At 32.3% G+C, this 18,657-nt stretch overlaps 1 protein-coding gene across 3 annotated transcripts in view; it reads left to right on the forward strand.

The window, feature by feature from the left end:
- Window positions 1–18,657, forward strand: part of LOC146996103 (ornithine decarboxylase 1-like) — a 52,352-nt gene that overhangs the window by 6,658 nt on the left and 27,037 nt on the right. For all 3 annotated transcript variants that reach the window (XM_085819751.1, XM_085819750.1, XM_085819749.1), the window contains exon 2: window positions 14,648–14,730. In XM_085819751.1, coding sequence (XP_085675877.1) covers window positions 14,671–14,730 — 60 coding nt within the window. In that variant the 5' untranslated portion in view covers window positions 14,648–14,670. The remainder of the gene's footprint in view (window positions 1–14,647; window positions 14,731–18,657) is intronic.

An 18,657-nucleotide genomic window follows, 5' to 3' on the forward strand; every position in this document is an offset into this window, starting at 1 on the left:
AGGAACTGAGCTTTAGTTCAGCTGCTGTTATCGGGTCTCTATTCCAAGGAAGATTTGTTTCCAGAGCCTGATTCTAGTTCAGTTCCCAGAAACTGAACGCTATCGGTCGGAGACAAGTCTTGACATCTCCACGTGTAATATTGTTTAACCCGATTCCGTTGTTTGAGTGTTAAAGGCGCATTTTTCTAGCACTGTTTTTGCAACCATGGAAGATGCGAAGAGCATTTGACCATGGAAGATGCAAAAAGGGTGAGAAATCTTCAAAAATTGTTCATTGTCTGGAAGAAGTATTTTTCTCTCATATTTGAAATTAACTCTCAGAGTGTGTTCGATTGGAGGTTTTAACCATGGCATAAATAGATGGTTTAAGGGAACACTGCAAAAGCGCTTTGAGATTAGGTTAGGTTAGGTTAATTGCTGAAGGCAAAGCAACTCTAAGGGATATCTGAAGAAATTTTAAATGGAAGTTGGCTCATATCCACGTTACATGGGGAATTCTTGAAAAAAAATCATGCAGCCAGCTGTTCCCCGAAATTAGATCAAAGCCGAATTACCAGTGTTCAACGACATTACCGTTCGGCCGCTCGTGGGCCTCTTTCTTTGAGGACTGCTTTCGAAAATTAATTTTTCGTTAGTACACATATATTCAGGTAAATGTGGATTATGTTGAAAAACTGAATTATATTATTGATGAAAACTAATGAAATTTAAATAAGAAAAGTGCCTAAATGTCAAGAAATTTGGAAACATCTCTCCTATTAGGTGCTTAAGGTGTGTTGTTTACAATCTTAAGATTTGTTAAATATAAATGGATTGGAATACTAGAAAATAGTTAGCGACACTCTGGCGCTAGATTCACTTAACAGTATTATATTTCGTTCATATTATAACTCATAATGCACAAAATTTATATCATTTAAAGAATAGAATTATCTAATCGTTGCCACATGTTCTATTCAAATACTATAATAAAGCTAGAATGATGTATAAAAGAAATTAAGCAAACAAAACAAAAAAGAAACAGTTTTTCACAGACGATTGAGTATTTCTCATTCAAAGAATTCAGTTCTCACTTCGCCAGAAGGCAAAAATACATAAAAACTCAAAATATCTCTATTAAAAATTACGAAGTAAATCTTAAACACTTATTTCCTCGAAAAAATTCCGGAAAGTATTAAGCATGATTTAATTGGCAATAATAAATGAAGGCGTTATCTTTGTTGTTGCGAAGCTAAGTTTCTCTAGATTGGCAACAAATCCACTAGTCTGCTGTTTCAAATGTAAACAATCAATGGTCGCCATAAAAAAAAGGCTTAGCGGCACTTAAACAACTTTAAAATTATTGATAATTCTAAACATATTGCACGCAGATTTACTAAAGGCATAAAAACCTTAACCGGAAGATAAAAACAACATAATTCAATCATTTTTAAAGCAAAAAATGTACAATTACAAACATATAAGAGTAAAGAAACTGAGATCACTGAGCCGGGTAACAGAGTGGATATATATATAAATATATTTATATACATTTGGTGCGGCCGATTGCAACCAAAATACGAGGTGCACATCTACATGTTATAGCAATCCTATATACAAAATTTCAACGTTCTGAGGCTACTCGTTTTTGAGTTATGCGAGATACGTACATACATACGTTCGTACAGACGCCACGAAAAATTTTCTTCAGAATTAATTTTAAAGCAGTTTTATAACTTTTTTGGAGGAAACGAGTCTTTTATTCTGTCCTTACGTACAGATATCACGCAAAAACATCGTTAAATTGCATTCGATAGCTGTGACAATGGATGTTTTCCTTGAAATATGCTGCCTGAAACTTTTCGCGATTACAATACTTCCTTTTTACTTCGTACAAAGAAGTAAAAAGAAAGTTCAATATATAAAAATAAAAGTAAAAATCAAAAAAGGAATAAATTTGAAAAAAAAAAAAAAACTTTTGCAAATTAAAAAATAAAAAGAAAATTTAAATTCACTTTTGTAGAAATAAAAGTCAATTTGCGAAAGTTAAAAATAAAATTTATGTTTGAGAAAGGAAAAAAAAAGGAATGAAAAATTAATAAATTAACTTTAGTTAGAATGAGAGGAGAAAGAAAACAATTAAAAATATCCCAATAAAATAAAAAAGACAAATTTAAAATGTGAAAAAATCTTCCATTTAAAACAGCAATGAATAATGTATTGATTTAGAAGCCAAAATAAATCCTAGTCCATTTCAAGAAACATAAACATGCTCTTCAGTTACAAAAAAAAAAAAAAAAAAAAAAAAAAAATCTGATGTGTACACCACATGACTTCCTTGTACGGAATATTAAATTATAAGCCTTTTTTTCTTGCATTTCGTTCAACTTATTGGATTGAATTAAATCTACTTCGCCGACAGCGCATAAACCACAATAGAATAAATGCATTCTTTAAAATTCACTCTAGTATTTGTTCACCACAGCGACACTCTGGCGCTAGATTCACTTAACAGTATTATATTTCGTTCATATTATAACTCATAATGCACAAAATTTATATCATTTAAAGAATAGAATTATCTAATCGTTGCCACATGTTCTATTCAAATACTATAATAAAGCTGGAATGATGTATAAAAGAAATTAAGCAAACAAAACAAAAAAGAAACAGTTTTTCACAGACGATTGAGTATTTCTCATTCAAAGAATTCAGTTCTCACTTCGCGAGAAGGCAAAAATACATAAAAACTCAAAATATCTATATTAAAAATTACGAAGTAAAATTTCCTCAAAAAAATTCCAGAAAGGATTAAGCATGATTTAATTGGCAATAATAAATGAAGGCGTTATCTTTGTTATTGCAAAGCTACGTTTCTCTTAATTGGCAACAAATCCACTAGTCTGGTGTTTCAAATGTAAACAAAGAATGGAAACAAAGGATTAGGCTTAGCGGCACTTAAACAACTTTAAAATTATTGATAATAGAGATTTACAAAAGGCATAAAAACCTTAACCGGAAGATAAGAACAACATAATTCAATCTTTTTTAAAGCAAAAAATGCACAATTTACTAACATATAAGAATAAAGAAACTGAGGTCACTGAGCCGAGTAACAGAGTGGATATATATATACATATATTTATATACGTTTGGTGCGGCCGATTGCAACCAAAATACGAGGTGCACATCTGGCATGTTATAGCAGTCCTATATGCAAAATTTCAACGTTCTGAGGCTACTCGTTTTTGAGTAATGCGAGATACGTACGTACGCACGTACGCACGTACGTATATACGTTCATACAGACGTTCGTATATACGTTCGTACGTAAATTCTCTTCAGAATTCATTTTATAGCAGTTTTTTAATTTTTTTGGAGGAAAAGAGTCTTTTATTCTGTCCTTACGTACAGATATCACGCAAAAACATCATTAAAGTGCATTCGATAGCTATCAAAATGGATATTTTCGTTGAAATATGCTGGGTGAAACTTTTCGCGATTACAATACTTCCTTTTTACTTCGTACAAGGAAGTAAAAAAGGATATTATTAGCAAGAATCTGATTGGCCGTCAAGATTGCATTCGTTCACCGTCGTGAAAAAACAAATGTGTGACGCCGTTTTCATGCCAAGGCAGGCTCACGCATGCGCAGACTTTCAGACTTGTGACAACAATGGTCCACAATGTGAAATAACAAGTTTGATAAGACGAAGGCTAGCTGAGAGGTAACGCTCTTTTTTCCCATGCAAGAGATGGCGGCTTCGTATCCCACTCGTGGAGTTATTTTTAAAATTCAGGGAAAATAATATTAAATTCAATAAAAATTAATTAAAGGTAATAATTAAAATAAAGACAGACTAAATGATTAAAATACTTATTAAAAAGTGTAAATAATTAAAATTAATGAGTAAATAATTAAAAATAAGAAATTAAAAGAGATGTCATTCCAAAGACGTGTTTGAAGAGCTCGTTGCCATAAACATAATAAATATTGTCGTTGCCACAGAATCAAAACGAAACTTTGTCATTCCGTCACATGATACAAGATGGCGCTTGTGTCATCTCTCACCTTTTTGCCGGTTCCAGGCCCCTCTGGATACTGGTCACTTCCCTTTCCTGTGACGTCACTTCCGTCCGCCGAGGACCTCCGGTTACTACTCACCCATCGGGGTGGAGTGATGAAACCGCAGAACACTGGCAGTTCGGCCCAGGTTAAATCCTGATGAATGAACAAGATGAGTGGGATATGTTACGGTTTTCTCCATATTTAATATGAAAACAGACAGTTTACCTTTACAAGTCTTCTACGAAGTTATGTTGCGTGCTTTGCAATACTGTAAGTAATATACTATTTAAAGTAACATAGTAATTTACATACTACTTAAACATACTATTTTAAGACATGGGTCACCATGGGAAACATAATTTTTTTAGTTAATGCGGTCTTAAAGGGCATCCTGCATAGCACAGTTAAACCATTTTGCGTTTATATTATTATTTTCCAATAGAAGTCAAAAACCCTACTGAGCAGAGTTTATGGGGTCTAGGACCTCCGGATGTCGCCGTTTTGCCGTCGCCTTTTTACTCTCTCACCTTTTTGCCATTAGAAAAATCCGTCGGCAGTTGATTGGCCATATCTCCGTCAAGTAGAAATACGTAATTAAAGTTGCTTATATTATATATAATTACTTGTTTACAAGTGTATGATATAAAGAAATTACACAGAGTGTGTTAGAAAATTATGTCAGTATCAAATACAACGGAATTATCACATTTCGCAATTAACGCTAAACCTCACAGATATTATTACATTATATTTTCTAAAATTATACCGATACTTTGTTTACACGATTCGCCAAAAATTTCTTGAAATCTGAATCGGCCAGTTTTGAGAAATTCCCCATGCAAGCAGGAAATTCACATTTTTATGAAATCTTACTTGAAATCTTGTTAACATATTACTCTCTTATAATTAATAAATATATAGATAGATATATTCATAGATTAACTTTAATGGCATGCGTAACGATTTGTATGAAATTGTATACAAAAGCATTTTTATATTGTTCAAAAGGTTTCAATGCGAGGAATTTGCTAAATGTAAATTTTAACAAAATATCTGGTTCTTTAAATGGCGAAGGTTTAAAAAGGTGTTTTACCATAACTTTGGTTGTAAAGCGAATTCTGGCATGCGATTTGTTTTAAAATGCTTGCAAAAAAATTAAGTTTTACTATACAACCAAAAACTAAAATTCATTTTTTTTATTATATGAAAAAAATACCCTTAAAATATTGTCATAAAAATGGCCGAGTTATTTGGAAATTTTAAAATAATTTAATTTTTATTACGAATACTACATTGTATTATATTTAATTTTAATATTATGCTTTATTTCACTATGATACATCATTTTTATATTTATATTTCATCTTAATTACGAATGTTTTCAGTTATCGAATTCTATTTAATAAAATATCGCACATCATGAATGAATTTTTGAACGAGCTGGCTGCATGGCCGTTTTCGTGGTTGTTCCCATGTGTAATATGTATACAAGATATTTTTCCTTAGAAAGTTCTTCACGAAGACATCTCCAAATCCCGAATTTTGAATTTGTTTTATGACCTATTTCATATTTTGTAAACGTTTGACCAATTTTTGGTTAATAAAATCAACGATTTCAAAGAAAGCAGTTGCAACGCTGTAAGGAAATAAAAAATTGATCTCTATCACGAGAGACTGTCCATTGATTTGTGATTTTGCTGTTGAATGGAATTTTATGTCGCGTAAGTACCAAGAAGGTGATATTTAATAAATAAAGTAAACATACAAAACATTAATAATAAAAGACCAAAAAAGTTTTGTAAAGGCATCTTAGTAAGAAAACTCTACATTGATATGATGAAATGAAAAAAGACTGAAAAAAATGCGACGTTATGCAATCTTATTTATTACAACAAGGTAAACTGTTATGATACTTTGAATTGCACAAGTGTGTTTAGCTTTCTTTCATAACGCCAATCTATCTGTCTTCTCGGCTTCTCGTTTCGACCTCCACCACAGTATATTTGTGCTTGTCGACATACACCGGTGATGATCTGAATGTATAAGATTATAACCAAATATTCCGTCTTTCACCGACGCATTTGGTATGTGGTGACATTCACCGGCGAATGTTGACATTCTCCAATTTTAGTCTTTCACGGTAGCAGATCTACCAGTCTAGAAGCACAAGAATAATGTTTTGTCAGTATGATTTGCAAATATTCCTACTAAAATTCCAATTTAAAAAAATGAATTTCATTTTCACCCAAGGACGATTCTATACCGTTTCTACGCAGTTTCCATCCTATTCCAATGTTACGCACCCTGGCGATAGTATGCAGAGTTAATCGCATTCTAGTGACAGCTCTGTCTTTCCAGGACAAACGTGCATTAGTACCGTTATTGATCGTTACATCAATATATATAAAGAAGAAAGTTTGGGTTTTAATCCTCTAATAACCCAGTCACTAATATAGCTATCGTCGCCAAACTTTCTACGATTGTTTTCTGGGTCATGGAAAAGGTCGACGTCCATTCCCCCCCAAAAAAGTAGCTAAAATCAGAGATATTAATTAAAAACTTGGAAAAAACGATCATTTTAGCCCTCATTATTCCCAGTGGCAACAGTCTCGCAAGCTGGAGATGAAAATCTGCTTTATTTGTTGCCACCGCTCCTTTTCAAATCCTAGTTGGTGTTGGTGTATTTAATTATGGCAAAGCACACGAGGGTTATCTGCCTAAAGGGAGGGATGCCTTTCGTGGAGGACTTTCTAACTTCAAATCCTAGAGTTCGTAAATAAAAAATTTCCAAATTTTACGATGAAATAAAAATAATATTTCCAAACATTAAATACATTATTCCGGATCCCAGAAATTCGTGGGAAAACATTTCGACTACTTCCATCTTCGTACGACTTCAATCAGCCGAAATATTAATTAAAAACTCTGAAAGCGCTAATTTTCGCGCTCTTTTTTTCCGAGTGGCAACAGTCTCTCGCATTGGAAATAAAAAATGCTGTATTTCAAAAAGTACTGCTACTGCTCGCTTTCAAATCGTAAAGTTTGTTAATCAAGAATTTGTAAGTTTTACAAAATCTATATATATTAAGAAGAATGTCTGTTTGTTTGTTCGCGTTATTGATTTCTAATCAATTATGACTAATTGTTTTGCCCCGTTTTATTGACTAAAATTGAATACAGGTGAAAAATTGGATGGAATTTGAGCTTTTACGACCATTTGATTAGAAAGACGAAAATCATTAAAATCTGCGTGCCATTATTGTTTATAGAATGAGAGAGAATTAGCTTATTTTTCTATCGAAATGTTTTATGTGGGTTTCATATCGCACCAGAGTGAAAAATGTATGACTATAAATCAATAATTTCTACCTCCCGCCGACTTATATACATATAGGTAAGAGGGTAATGCTTTCAGTCCAAATATTCACTAGTTAGCTTTCAGTGAATAAGCGCGAATTAGGGTCCCCAAAACTATTTTCGATTATTTCTTTAATGATGTCTGTCTGTCTCTGTCTGTGTATGTGCGACGATTCCTTCGTCCAAAGTAACTCGTATGAAACCTTCAAAAATTTCTAGTTTTCGTATTCAAACTTTGTGCATTCGTATAAAAATTTGATTAGATTTTAGTTAAAATTGAACAACCGGAATTCGTACTTTACCAGAATCGGTACTTGTTTTAACTTCTAGTCTTCAGCGACTTTACCGTTCGGTCGCTGGTGGGCCGAGCATGAAAGGATATTCATGGCAGCACTTAACATTCTATCCGGAATTCGGTGCTACTTTGGTAGACGGTTGCACGGATTTTGGCGATATTTTTTTGGCGAGCGATACGACTTATGGTAAGCCTATTGCTGGTTAAGTTATTTATGGTAACCGATACTTTGTTGTCATTTTATTTAAAAAATAATGCGTTTTATTATGCATAAATTAAGTGTTTTAAATATTATTTATAGCTTCTAAATATTAAAAAAAAACAATATAATTTTGCATTTTTATTTGAAATAAAAACTTTGTTGTTTATGATATTTTATATAATTTTATGTATTGGATGATGTAATCAATGACGTTACCTTACTTAAAAAGTAATTGGTTTTATTAATATCTATACATTTAATCTAATGTTTTAAACATTATTTATGGCTATTAAATATTAAAATACAATTTAATTTTGCATTTTTTAAAAAAATATTTTATTATGAAATTTTTTATTCATCTCTTCGAATTCCTCAGATTTCAAAGCGAATGGATATGTCCGTTTCGAAGATGAATGTTGTTATTGGTAATTACCAAGAATTATTGGTATCGGAATACAAAAATTGCCCTTTGAGACTTTATTTTGGCGAACTTGGCTTTCCTAATCAAAGATTTATTTATAAATTATTACAAGGGTTAGAGGAAATTCATTTTAAATTTTTGGAGGAAAACTCGCTAATTGCTTCCTCAATGAAGTGCAAGAGATGTGGATCAAAGAGATAATCTTTTTTTTTTTTTTTTTTTTTTTTGGTATTTATCAATATACGACAGGTAAAATACTTAAAAATGTAAGTGCATATTTTTCTTTTACTTTATAATTGTATACTTCAATTTTTCTTAAAAAATTAATACACTATTTTCAAAAATTCCTGAGATATTTATTGCCAGATATCCTATAAATCTTATTTTAAAGTATTTGAATTTAAGTAATATTTTAATTCTTTTAAACGTTGGTATGATGTTTTTAATTCGATATTCAATTTAAGTAATATTTTAAACCAATTAAATGTTGGAGCAATGTTTTTATTCTATTATATGAAAGTAATAATTTAACCTTACTTTAGCATTTTATACTCTTAGTAAATGTATTTATTTACATTTGCCAGCCATCTTAAAAAACAGCGTTTTCAACAAAAAATTAATCCATTATTTTTAACGATATTTAATTTTTTAAAGTTTCGAATACTTTACTGTGCGTAAAATAAGTAAAAACAGCATTTTTCAAGATGGCTGACGACAGTAAAAACCGCGCCAACAATTGCGCCAATGTAAATCGGAAAAAATTCGTGCAACCGTCTACCAAAGTTGCACCCGGACTTCTAGAGATGTGTTGATTTTAAGAGTTTTGTGATTGTTAAGTCATAGATTTTCAAATCGGAAAAACTGTATGGCCAGAGGATATATTACGATGGATGCGATATTTTCAAATCAAAGTACGAGAATGCATGTGTCCATAAGCACGAGTAATTATTATTGTACGAGAAAAGAGAATGAATAATAATAATAATAATAATAATAAATATGATCTGGACACTACCTAATTTCATTGCATGGGCACATTTTATTGCATACATTTTTGCTGCACTTAATTTAAACTCATTTCTCTGAGTTATTCTAACTGATCCCTTAAGTCAAATCGAAAATGACATCAAAAGTTGCAAATTTTAAAATTTAGTATTCCGGTCAATTTCTGTCGTACGGGGAGTCTAGCTTTTTATATTTTTATTTCTTCATAACGCATCCAGAACTTTCTTAAATATGAGTATCGGAAACGAGAGACCGCAGAAAATGTTAGATTTAATTTCTTTGTCTAAAATTATTTTTCTTTTAATTTGAAATTGTCCAAATATGAATATTTAAATCATTCAAAAAGCATTGCTCTAATTGGAAGTACACGTCTACGTCCAACGATTGCGAAAATAAAGACTGGGTAAGGACTTAGAAGCCGCGTAGGAAGAGTAGGTATGTACATGTACATATATATATAATTAATATATATGTATTCCTCTTGATAAGTCTGTCTCCTGCCTGCTCAACAGTCATTCACTTATGCATTTTAAAAAAAAATTAGATTAATTTTAATTTGCTAAATTGGTGAATTTATTTTCATGGTTTGGTTTTGCACTTGATTTACTTATGCTATCTGAATTTAAATGATATTGAAGATTAGTTCGAAAATTAAATCTTTTATATGTTTGCACATTTTTTAATTATTTTAACTTTAAATTTGCTTTTTACATATATACATGTTTGTTAAAATTTAAATTCATTCCTTGCAGCAATGGCGCAAAGAATCAAATAAATTTGTATTTAAATTCATTCCTTGCAGCAATGGCGCAAAGAATCAAATAAATTTGTATTTAAATTCATTCCTTGCAGCAATGGCGCAAAGAATCAAATAAATTTGTATTTAAATTCAATTTATTCTTTTGAAACAATTATATGTATATATATATATATATATGTACGTATATATTATATGTACGTATATACATATACATTTGATTGAAAAATGAACAGTGAAAAGGAAACAGTGCAAATCGCAAAACAAGAGGCTCGAAGTTTTTTGACATGTGGAAGAAGGAAAAATCAAAGAGTTTAGTCGAAAATGACAATCGTGAAATAACAAAAGAAGACTTGGATGATCTTAGAAGTTATCAATTAAGTTATTTTATGTTAATTGACTATCCTATCTCATCCATTTCCATTTTCCTGCCAGAATATAAATTTCTAACCCACGTGATATTCAAATGAAATAGAAAGAAGAGACTATTTAAAGGAAAATTTTAGAGATTAGAATCAGAGTGTGTTATGCCTTTCTTCTTTCCGAATTTTGAATATCAAATTTTAGATTTCGTATTCTGTACAACGTTAATGAATTTTTAACAAACTTAACGGTTTCAAAGCAAGCAATGGTAACATTGTAAGGAAAAAAAAAATAAAAAAAAACAAAAACATTTTCATCGCTAGCGCACGAGACTGCCAATCGGAAATTTTAAAGATATGATGTTTTTAAATATATTATTATTTTGCTGTTGAATCGAATTTTATGTGGCTTAAGCTCAAAAACGTGATATTTTGTAAATAAAGATATATAATAAAAATAACAATAAAATCGATAATAACAAAATTTGATAATAAAAAGACAAAAAAAAGTTTTGCAAAGCCATCTTAATAAGAAAACTAAACTTTGATATGATGAACTGAGAAAAGACTGAAAAAAACAGAAAAGTGGATGCCGACATTTAACGCTGCATCGGGAATCCTAAACGTATACTGATATACTGCTTTTAAAATTTTCGTAATTTTGCTGTTGAATTGTACATGGCGTAAGTGCAAAGAAAATGATATTTAATAATATTGTTTAAAAAAAGTGTATTAGTAGGAGTGAGTGTAATATCAGACTTGTAAACTTCGAGTTTGCGAGAGCGTATAAAGCCTTAACAAACCCTTTTGGGTGATCGTTAAAATCTGAAACCTTTCAGATTTTTTAAAAATTCCAATTCTGCAAAGCACACGAAGATTTTTTTGCTTGAGAGAAGTGATGCACGATTAAACGGTGTTTTACATTTGGATGCTTGGACATAACGTCCTGCCCCCATATAAGAAACTTCAAAATTTCGGATTAATTGCCAAAAATAAATAATAGGCATTAGAAAATTATAGACAAGACATAATTACTTCAAATAAACATCTAAACTTTCGAACTGGAGCTCACAAAACTCACAATATACTATTTACCTTTCTTTTTAAAGTGGCGTTATCTAATAAAAGCAGAAAGCTATTGAGCTGGAATGAGCACGTACAAGACAGTACGTATTACAGGAACTAGAAGTGAATAAATACAAAACAGAGATATTTGAAAACTAAAGTACAAAAAATCCACAATAGTTCACACAGAAAACAAAAATTATAACCAAATACACATAAGTTAAATTAATTTTCGGTAATAACCAATGGGTTTAATATGACCATTGGACGTTTTCTGTATTAATAATATCAATAATAATATCAATAAAGTTATAATTGCAAATTTTAATTTCAGAGATAATTACATTATTTCGTTTTTCATGAAAATTTTAGTCTAGTTCCATGAAAATTTATAGTGTATAGTCTTTAAAATTATTGTATTCTTAATTGAACAGTTTCAAGTTCTTTATAAATTTGTTTTTACGAATGTACCAAGGGATGTTAAAATTTTGCTGCAGAACATTATTTGGGGTAGCTTCAAACCTCTTTCTGTTGGTTTTACAAGAGTAAGCCCAAACTGGACATACATAGCATAGCATGGGACGTAGTACGAATTTATAAATGAGTAATTTGCTATCAGTAGAGAGAACGCTACTTCGAGGAGTTAAGAATTACAGTTTAACTTTACGTACGCGAAATATTTGGATAATAGATGTAATGTGTGGCGTCCCTGTGAGAGAATTTGTGAGGACCACCACAAATACGGACTTGCTTAGCCCCGGGCAGAGTAGAGCCATAGATTTCCATTAATTTTTTTTTTTTTTCTAGTTGATAGAATTGCGACAGTTTTGTCCACAGTCACTTGAATTTTCCCTTTAGCATGCCAGGTCTCCAATGCCTGCATGTGATTTTGTAAGTGCTGGATAACTGGACTAACTGATGAGAAAGGATCGCTGTATTATCCGCATACATTGCTAGTGTGGTGTTGGGTGTACTTGAAAACTCATTCATATAAATACTGAAAGGAGTGGGCCCTAAAAGGGACCCTTGTGGTACCCCTGCAGTAATAGTACGACGGGCTGAGTATGTGTCTGAGATATGAACGATAAAGTGTATACATGCCAGGTAGAACATAATTACGTGTGCAATGCAATATGGAAGGCCCAGACTGTGCATTTTATAGATGAATGCGTCCATCCAAACACGAATGACAGTCTTGGATATATCAAGGAACAGTCCTCCGGTAATCCTTTTGGCTTAAGGATACGCTCCTGGAGGATTTTTAAGGGAATGTATGGGGTTTCAGTATCCATCTTATGCGCATTTTAGTACAGGAATCTGCTATGAACATCTTCGTAAAAATGGGATGGTTTTGTTCTCTGTTTCTATCGCTCTGCTGTCAAAATATCTTCCACTGAATTTCGAAGAAGTAGAATGAGAAGACAGCAATTAATTATAAGCGAATGAAAATGGATTGCATTTAGTGGATTAGGACAAACCACTCTTACACTACCTCCCTAAAGGCCAGTTTACATCTGTTTGAGCAGCTCCGTAACGAGTCGCTCGTCCGTGCGTCTCGAACTGAGGGAACGGACCTGTACTCTGATAGATTGTTTACATCAATCATAGTGGACTGACAACTAAGTTAATTAAATTATTAGTTGTAAATAAATAGTTGATGATATTAAAGTTAGCTTTTATTCACTGATCGCATGCACTGCAGCTTTCTTGACATAATCTCTACCTCCATATTTGTTTTACTTAATGTGTAATATCCATGAAGTATGAATGTCTTAATACGATTCATTACTACGCATTGCTGGCAGAATAAGTAAATCGTGATATTACGATTAGCTATTAAGCTTTGACAGTATGGCAATAGCTTTGACATATCCTAATCTCCTAATTATTCATTGGTTTATATCTTTAATTCTTTAAATTTTTCTAAGCTATATCACAAAAATAAAGAAATACTTAAAATGAAAACAGAATACAAAATAACAACATTATGTTTTGCTGAACATGCGATTTCAATTTTTATTGCAGAAATCCTAGAGTGCTGTAAAAAATTCCATACAATTTTCGTATTTCTTGTTTACAACCCTGCGTGATATAGAGAAGTTTCGGTTTGGTTTAGCTGTTTACGACGAAGCATGCGAGAGCTATCTGCCAAAGAGGAGGGATGTCTTTGTGGAAGAATTATTAAGGGAAACGGGATGGTATACACGCTACACACAGGGAGAAACACGAAAATGTCCATGCAGCCAGCCCGTTCGAAGGGATTCGAACCTTGGACTGAACTACCAGTGGTCAGTGATTTTACTGCTCGGCCGCGAGTGACTACGGAAGTTTTGGATAAAGAAGAGTTTCCTAATAATCTCATGTAAATAACGCATGTGCCCACCCATTTATATGTTATTAAAATAATTGTGTACAAACGTGATCACATGGCCCAACAGCGGCCGAGTGGTAAAGTCCCTGAATACTGGTAATTCGCTCCGAGGTCCGAATCCCGCAAACGTGCTGGCTGCATGGGAGTTTTCGTGTTTTCCCTATGTGTAACGTGTTAATACGAACCAGTTTTCATTAGAAATCCTCCACGAAGGCATCCCTCCCTTCCGCGTAGTGACTTAGGTCGGAACAAAGTAATAAACGTGGTCACATTAAGCGGCGACCACTGTATTCTTGAACTGTCATAGCAACATAATATTCACTTTTTCAGTACTTGCTTTTCAATCGGAAATATGCAGTATTCCAGCTACAAAATTTGAAGCGAGAACTTGCTTTACTTCCTCTGCTAATTAGCTGTGATTATTGTTTGGCTTTGGTTTGGATTATTTAAGTATGGCAAAGCACGCAAGGGCTATCTACCGAAGGGAAGGTATGCCTTCGTGGAGGACTTTCTAAGGTAAATAACAGTGTTCAGCGACTTCACCAGTCGGTCGCTGGTGGTCTGTGATTATTGTATAATCATGGTATATTTATGAAAACATTTGTAAGCTCCACTTATTGATTATAATGTATTACTTCAGTCAAATGGGTGAGGAATTTCATTCTGACTTATGTAAAGAAGCGAAAATGGGCTAACGATTGCTATGTGTTGGTATGCAATATACAAAATATAAATAAGTATTTATTTATTTATTTATTTTTTAGGAAATCCACGTTTTGAAAGAATAATGTCCGAAGTCAAAGCGCAGGCTATTAATGATGTCATCAGAAGTTGCATTAACAAAATGGTAAGATTTTATTCCATAATTATTTTCTTCTGGCTGAAATATGTATTGATTTGCTCTGCAAATTAATTGTACATTTCCTCTCTTTAAAAATTAAAAAAATAAATAAAATGCTCCACCAGTGACCATTAAGACAGCTGAATGCTGGTAGTTCGCTTTGGTTTCCTTTAGATGCCACGCGAACGGGCTAGCTGCATGGCTGGCTGCATGTGTTGCGTGGATCGGACATCAGACATCGCTGATGGTTTCTGAGGCATCAGCCATAGATATTTTGACCTCTAGGTACGCGCTGTGCTCTGAGGCTTTTGGCTGGAAATAGAAGAATAAGCGCTTTTGCACGACTTAGTTTGTTATCTAAGTAAAACAAACATGAAAATGTTATTTACTATATGGAAAATGCATAATAAAGTTGAAACTTAATAAACATAAATGAAGTCAATTATATGTCAAGAAATTGTATTCTTGCGATGAGGACTTGAAAATTATTTGCCAAGTTTAAATGCGTTAATACTAGAATAATGAAAATGCGTTGAGAGTAATAATACGGTTTAAAGTAAGGTACACGAAGTGTAGCGTGGATAGGAGCCAGTTTCCTTTTTAAATGTCCACCACGAAGGCATCCCTCTTCTTAGGCAGATAGCTCCCATGCCTTTGCCGGACTCGGATAACCTAACTAAAAAAATCTGATGTGGACACACCATGCCTTCCTTGTATGGCCTTTTAAATTATGCACATTTTATGCTGCATTTCCTCGAAACTTGAAACTTGTTTTCTTTAAACATTACTCCTTTAAACTTAAACATTTTCCTTTACACTTATTTCATTACAGAAATATATTTGTCAATTAATTCAGTTCTTCCTTCGCGGCAAAGCACAAATACATAAAAGCTCAAACCATCTTAATTATAAATTGTAAAATGGGGGAAAAAAATAAAACATCAAATACAGTTAAAACATATTAAAATCGAACAATTTCTAAAATTAAAGTTAAGAGTTTCTACTTAAAAACAAGCAGTTCGGCTAGCGGGCAAAAAAGCAGATTTTTTCATGCACAAAACTGAAAGTTTACTTTTGAACCCATTTGGCAAAAATATACTGAGGGTGCAGAACTGACTTCACTCACTATCATAGTGAGTTTAAAATACTAACAAAAAGTGGTTCGCTAGGTTTCACTCACCATTTAAACTTTTAAATTGTTCGCAAATCTACAACTATTGCAAGCAGATTAACTAAAGACATAAAAACCTTAATTGGAACATAAAAAACACACAATTCAATATATATGTAGATATATATTGGTGAAGCTGATTGCAACAAAAAAGGGTGCACAACTACATGTTATAGCAGTCCCACATACAAAATTTCTAATGTCTACGGCTACTCGTTCTTGAGTTATGCGAGATATATACATACGTGTTTACGTACGTACAAACGTCAAGAAAAAAATCTCTTCTGAATCCATTGTAAATCCAAATTACAATTCTTGTTGGCAAAAATAGTCCTTTTTCTGTCTGTACATACATATGTCATGCAAAAACATCATTTAAATGATTTCAAGCGTAAATGAAATTGGTTTCAAGCGTAGCTGAAATGGATGTTTTCCTTGAAACATGATATCCGAAATTTGTCGTGATTACAATACTTTCTTTACTTCGTATAAGCTTTCATATTTTAGATTACTCTAAAAGGGCGGTTTTTTTTTATTTACACCCACCATTATTTCCGATAAACAATTCGACGCGCTGGAGACAAAAATATTTTTTCCGTACATTGTGTTGCTCTTGCTTGCTTTGTTTGTTGATCCAAACTTCGTTAAAGTTTAAAAAATAAGAAATACATAATAAAAAAAATAATAAATTCAAGATTCGGGATTCCAGGTGTCTCCATATTCGGGTGGAGAATTACCTTATATAGAATTTGATGACCCTGGTATCATTGTTTTTTTCACAATGCGAAAAGCATACATACATTCATGCAGATTCTTCATTATATAATTTCTTAATTTATTAATTAACTAACTAAACTATTTAAAAGCAATTCACACAATTCACAAACGTAATTTGTTTAACTTTTTAAACATTTGATTAAAAAAAAACACATTTATTTGGTGACAAGAATTTTAAAAGTGATACAACCGTTTATGTATTCGACGCAAAATCCCGGTTCAAGACTAATAGCCTTTCTGGGACAACGCTTCATTGGGTTTAAAAAAAAAAAAAAAAAAACACTAAAAAATTTAAAAAAATTTGAAACGTTTCAGATTTTAAATAATCAGATTAAATCGATAATGAAACAAATTCCAAATTTCAAATTTGGGCTTCCAAATGCCCATATTCTCAGTAGAATTACGTCTTTCAAAATTCAGTGGCTCTATGTACCGTTGTTTTATCACGATGCGAGAAATATACATACCTTTATGCAGATTTTTCATTATTTAATTTCTTTAAATATAATACAGGACTCTAACATTTATTGGCAACAGTTTGAAAAGTGAAACGGACATTTATAGTGAACCTACGTAAAATCGCTAAACGAAAAATCAGTCCTTCAGGGACAAAGCCCCTTTGGACTAAAACAAAATCGATTGGCTCTTGTAACTAACTTCTAGAATATAGTATTTAAATTGGATCGAATGAACAGGAAAGCGTTATTCAATGCATTGTAATTATATCAAGCACTAAATGTGTCTAGAGTAAGTAATTTAATTTGTGGTTAACAATCTTTTTCAATACTAATGACTATTTTCCCTTATTTTTTTGAAGATATTAAAGCTTCCAAATAAATAAAATAGGCTGCAGTATTGCCATGGTGGTAGGCAGGTCGGTAACAGCCTTGGGAGCGGGTTCGAATCTCGAAGGAGACATGGAATTTTTTGTAAATGCACAGTGTCTTTGTTGCATAGAGGCACATAAAGTATTGTCGATCTGAAAAACTTGTCTAGAGGTTGGTGGAAAATAAAGACGGAGCTGGAAAAATTCGCACTGTTATCTGTCAATGAGATAAAGCAAAGGTGTAACAGTTATCATCAGATAACATCGAATTATGTTATACTTCATTTTGATACAACTTGTTGTAAGGTGAAATGAAAAAAAAAAAAAAAAAAAAAAAAAGAAAAAGAAGAAGAAGAAGAAGGAAAAAAAAAAAAAAGAAAGAAAGAAAGAAAATGAAAAACGTAAAAGGGAAAAGTGTTCAAATTTTCAGGATCTCCCAAAAATTCTCTTTTAAATTTTAATATGGTTTATCAGTAAAGATTCTCTATAGAGTCGGCCTAGAATAAAGATGGAATTGGAAAACATTTTATAGAATATTAGATAAATGTACATTTCTACTAACATGTAAATTAAGACACAATAACACGCCGAATAAATACCAATTCAGAAGTCAAACAACAAAAATCAGCGTTATATTTACAAAATTTTCACAGGACTAGTTTCGATGGTTTTACCGAACCACCATCTTCAGCTGCAAAACCGCAAATGAACCAGATAGGAAATAATGATTAGATAAGATAAGAAAGCCTGGACAAGAATAAGCAAGTGGCGCCATCTGTTGGTGAAACCAGAACTAAAACATAATTTCTTTAAAGGCCGAAGGCAAATTTGGATTGGAATTAGGATCTTTAACTAGAACAGAAAGATTTTTATGAATGTGAAATGCCTCTAGAAAATCCAGTTCTCCAATGGAAGATGTTTTTTGAATAATTTTGGCAGCAGAAAAATTGAAAGTGTGATTTTCGGACCAACAATGTTGAGCAACAGAAGACTTCTGTGTTTCCTTTTTTCTAACATATGCCTCATGTTCCTTGACGCGAAATTTTAAGGCTCTCTTAGTTTGGCCAATGTAAATTAAACCACACTGGCAAGGAATCCTATAAATACCCCAGGAATTCATATCCGGAATGGGGTCCTTGAGTATGGAACTCGGAATTTT

The sequence above is a fragment of the Stegodyphus dumicola genome, chromosome 7, assembly GCF_044657685.1.
Source record: "Stegodyphus dumicola isolate Sdum_Otavi_A_Nest chromosome 7, ASM4465768v1".
Classification (NCBI taxonomy): Eukaryota; Metazoa; Arthropoda; class Arachnida; order Araneae; family Eresidae; genus Stegodyphus; species Stegodyphus dumicola.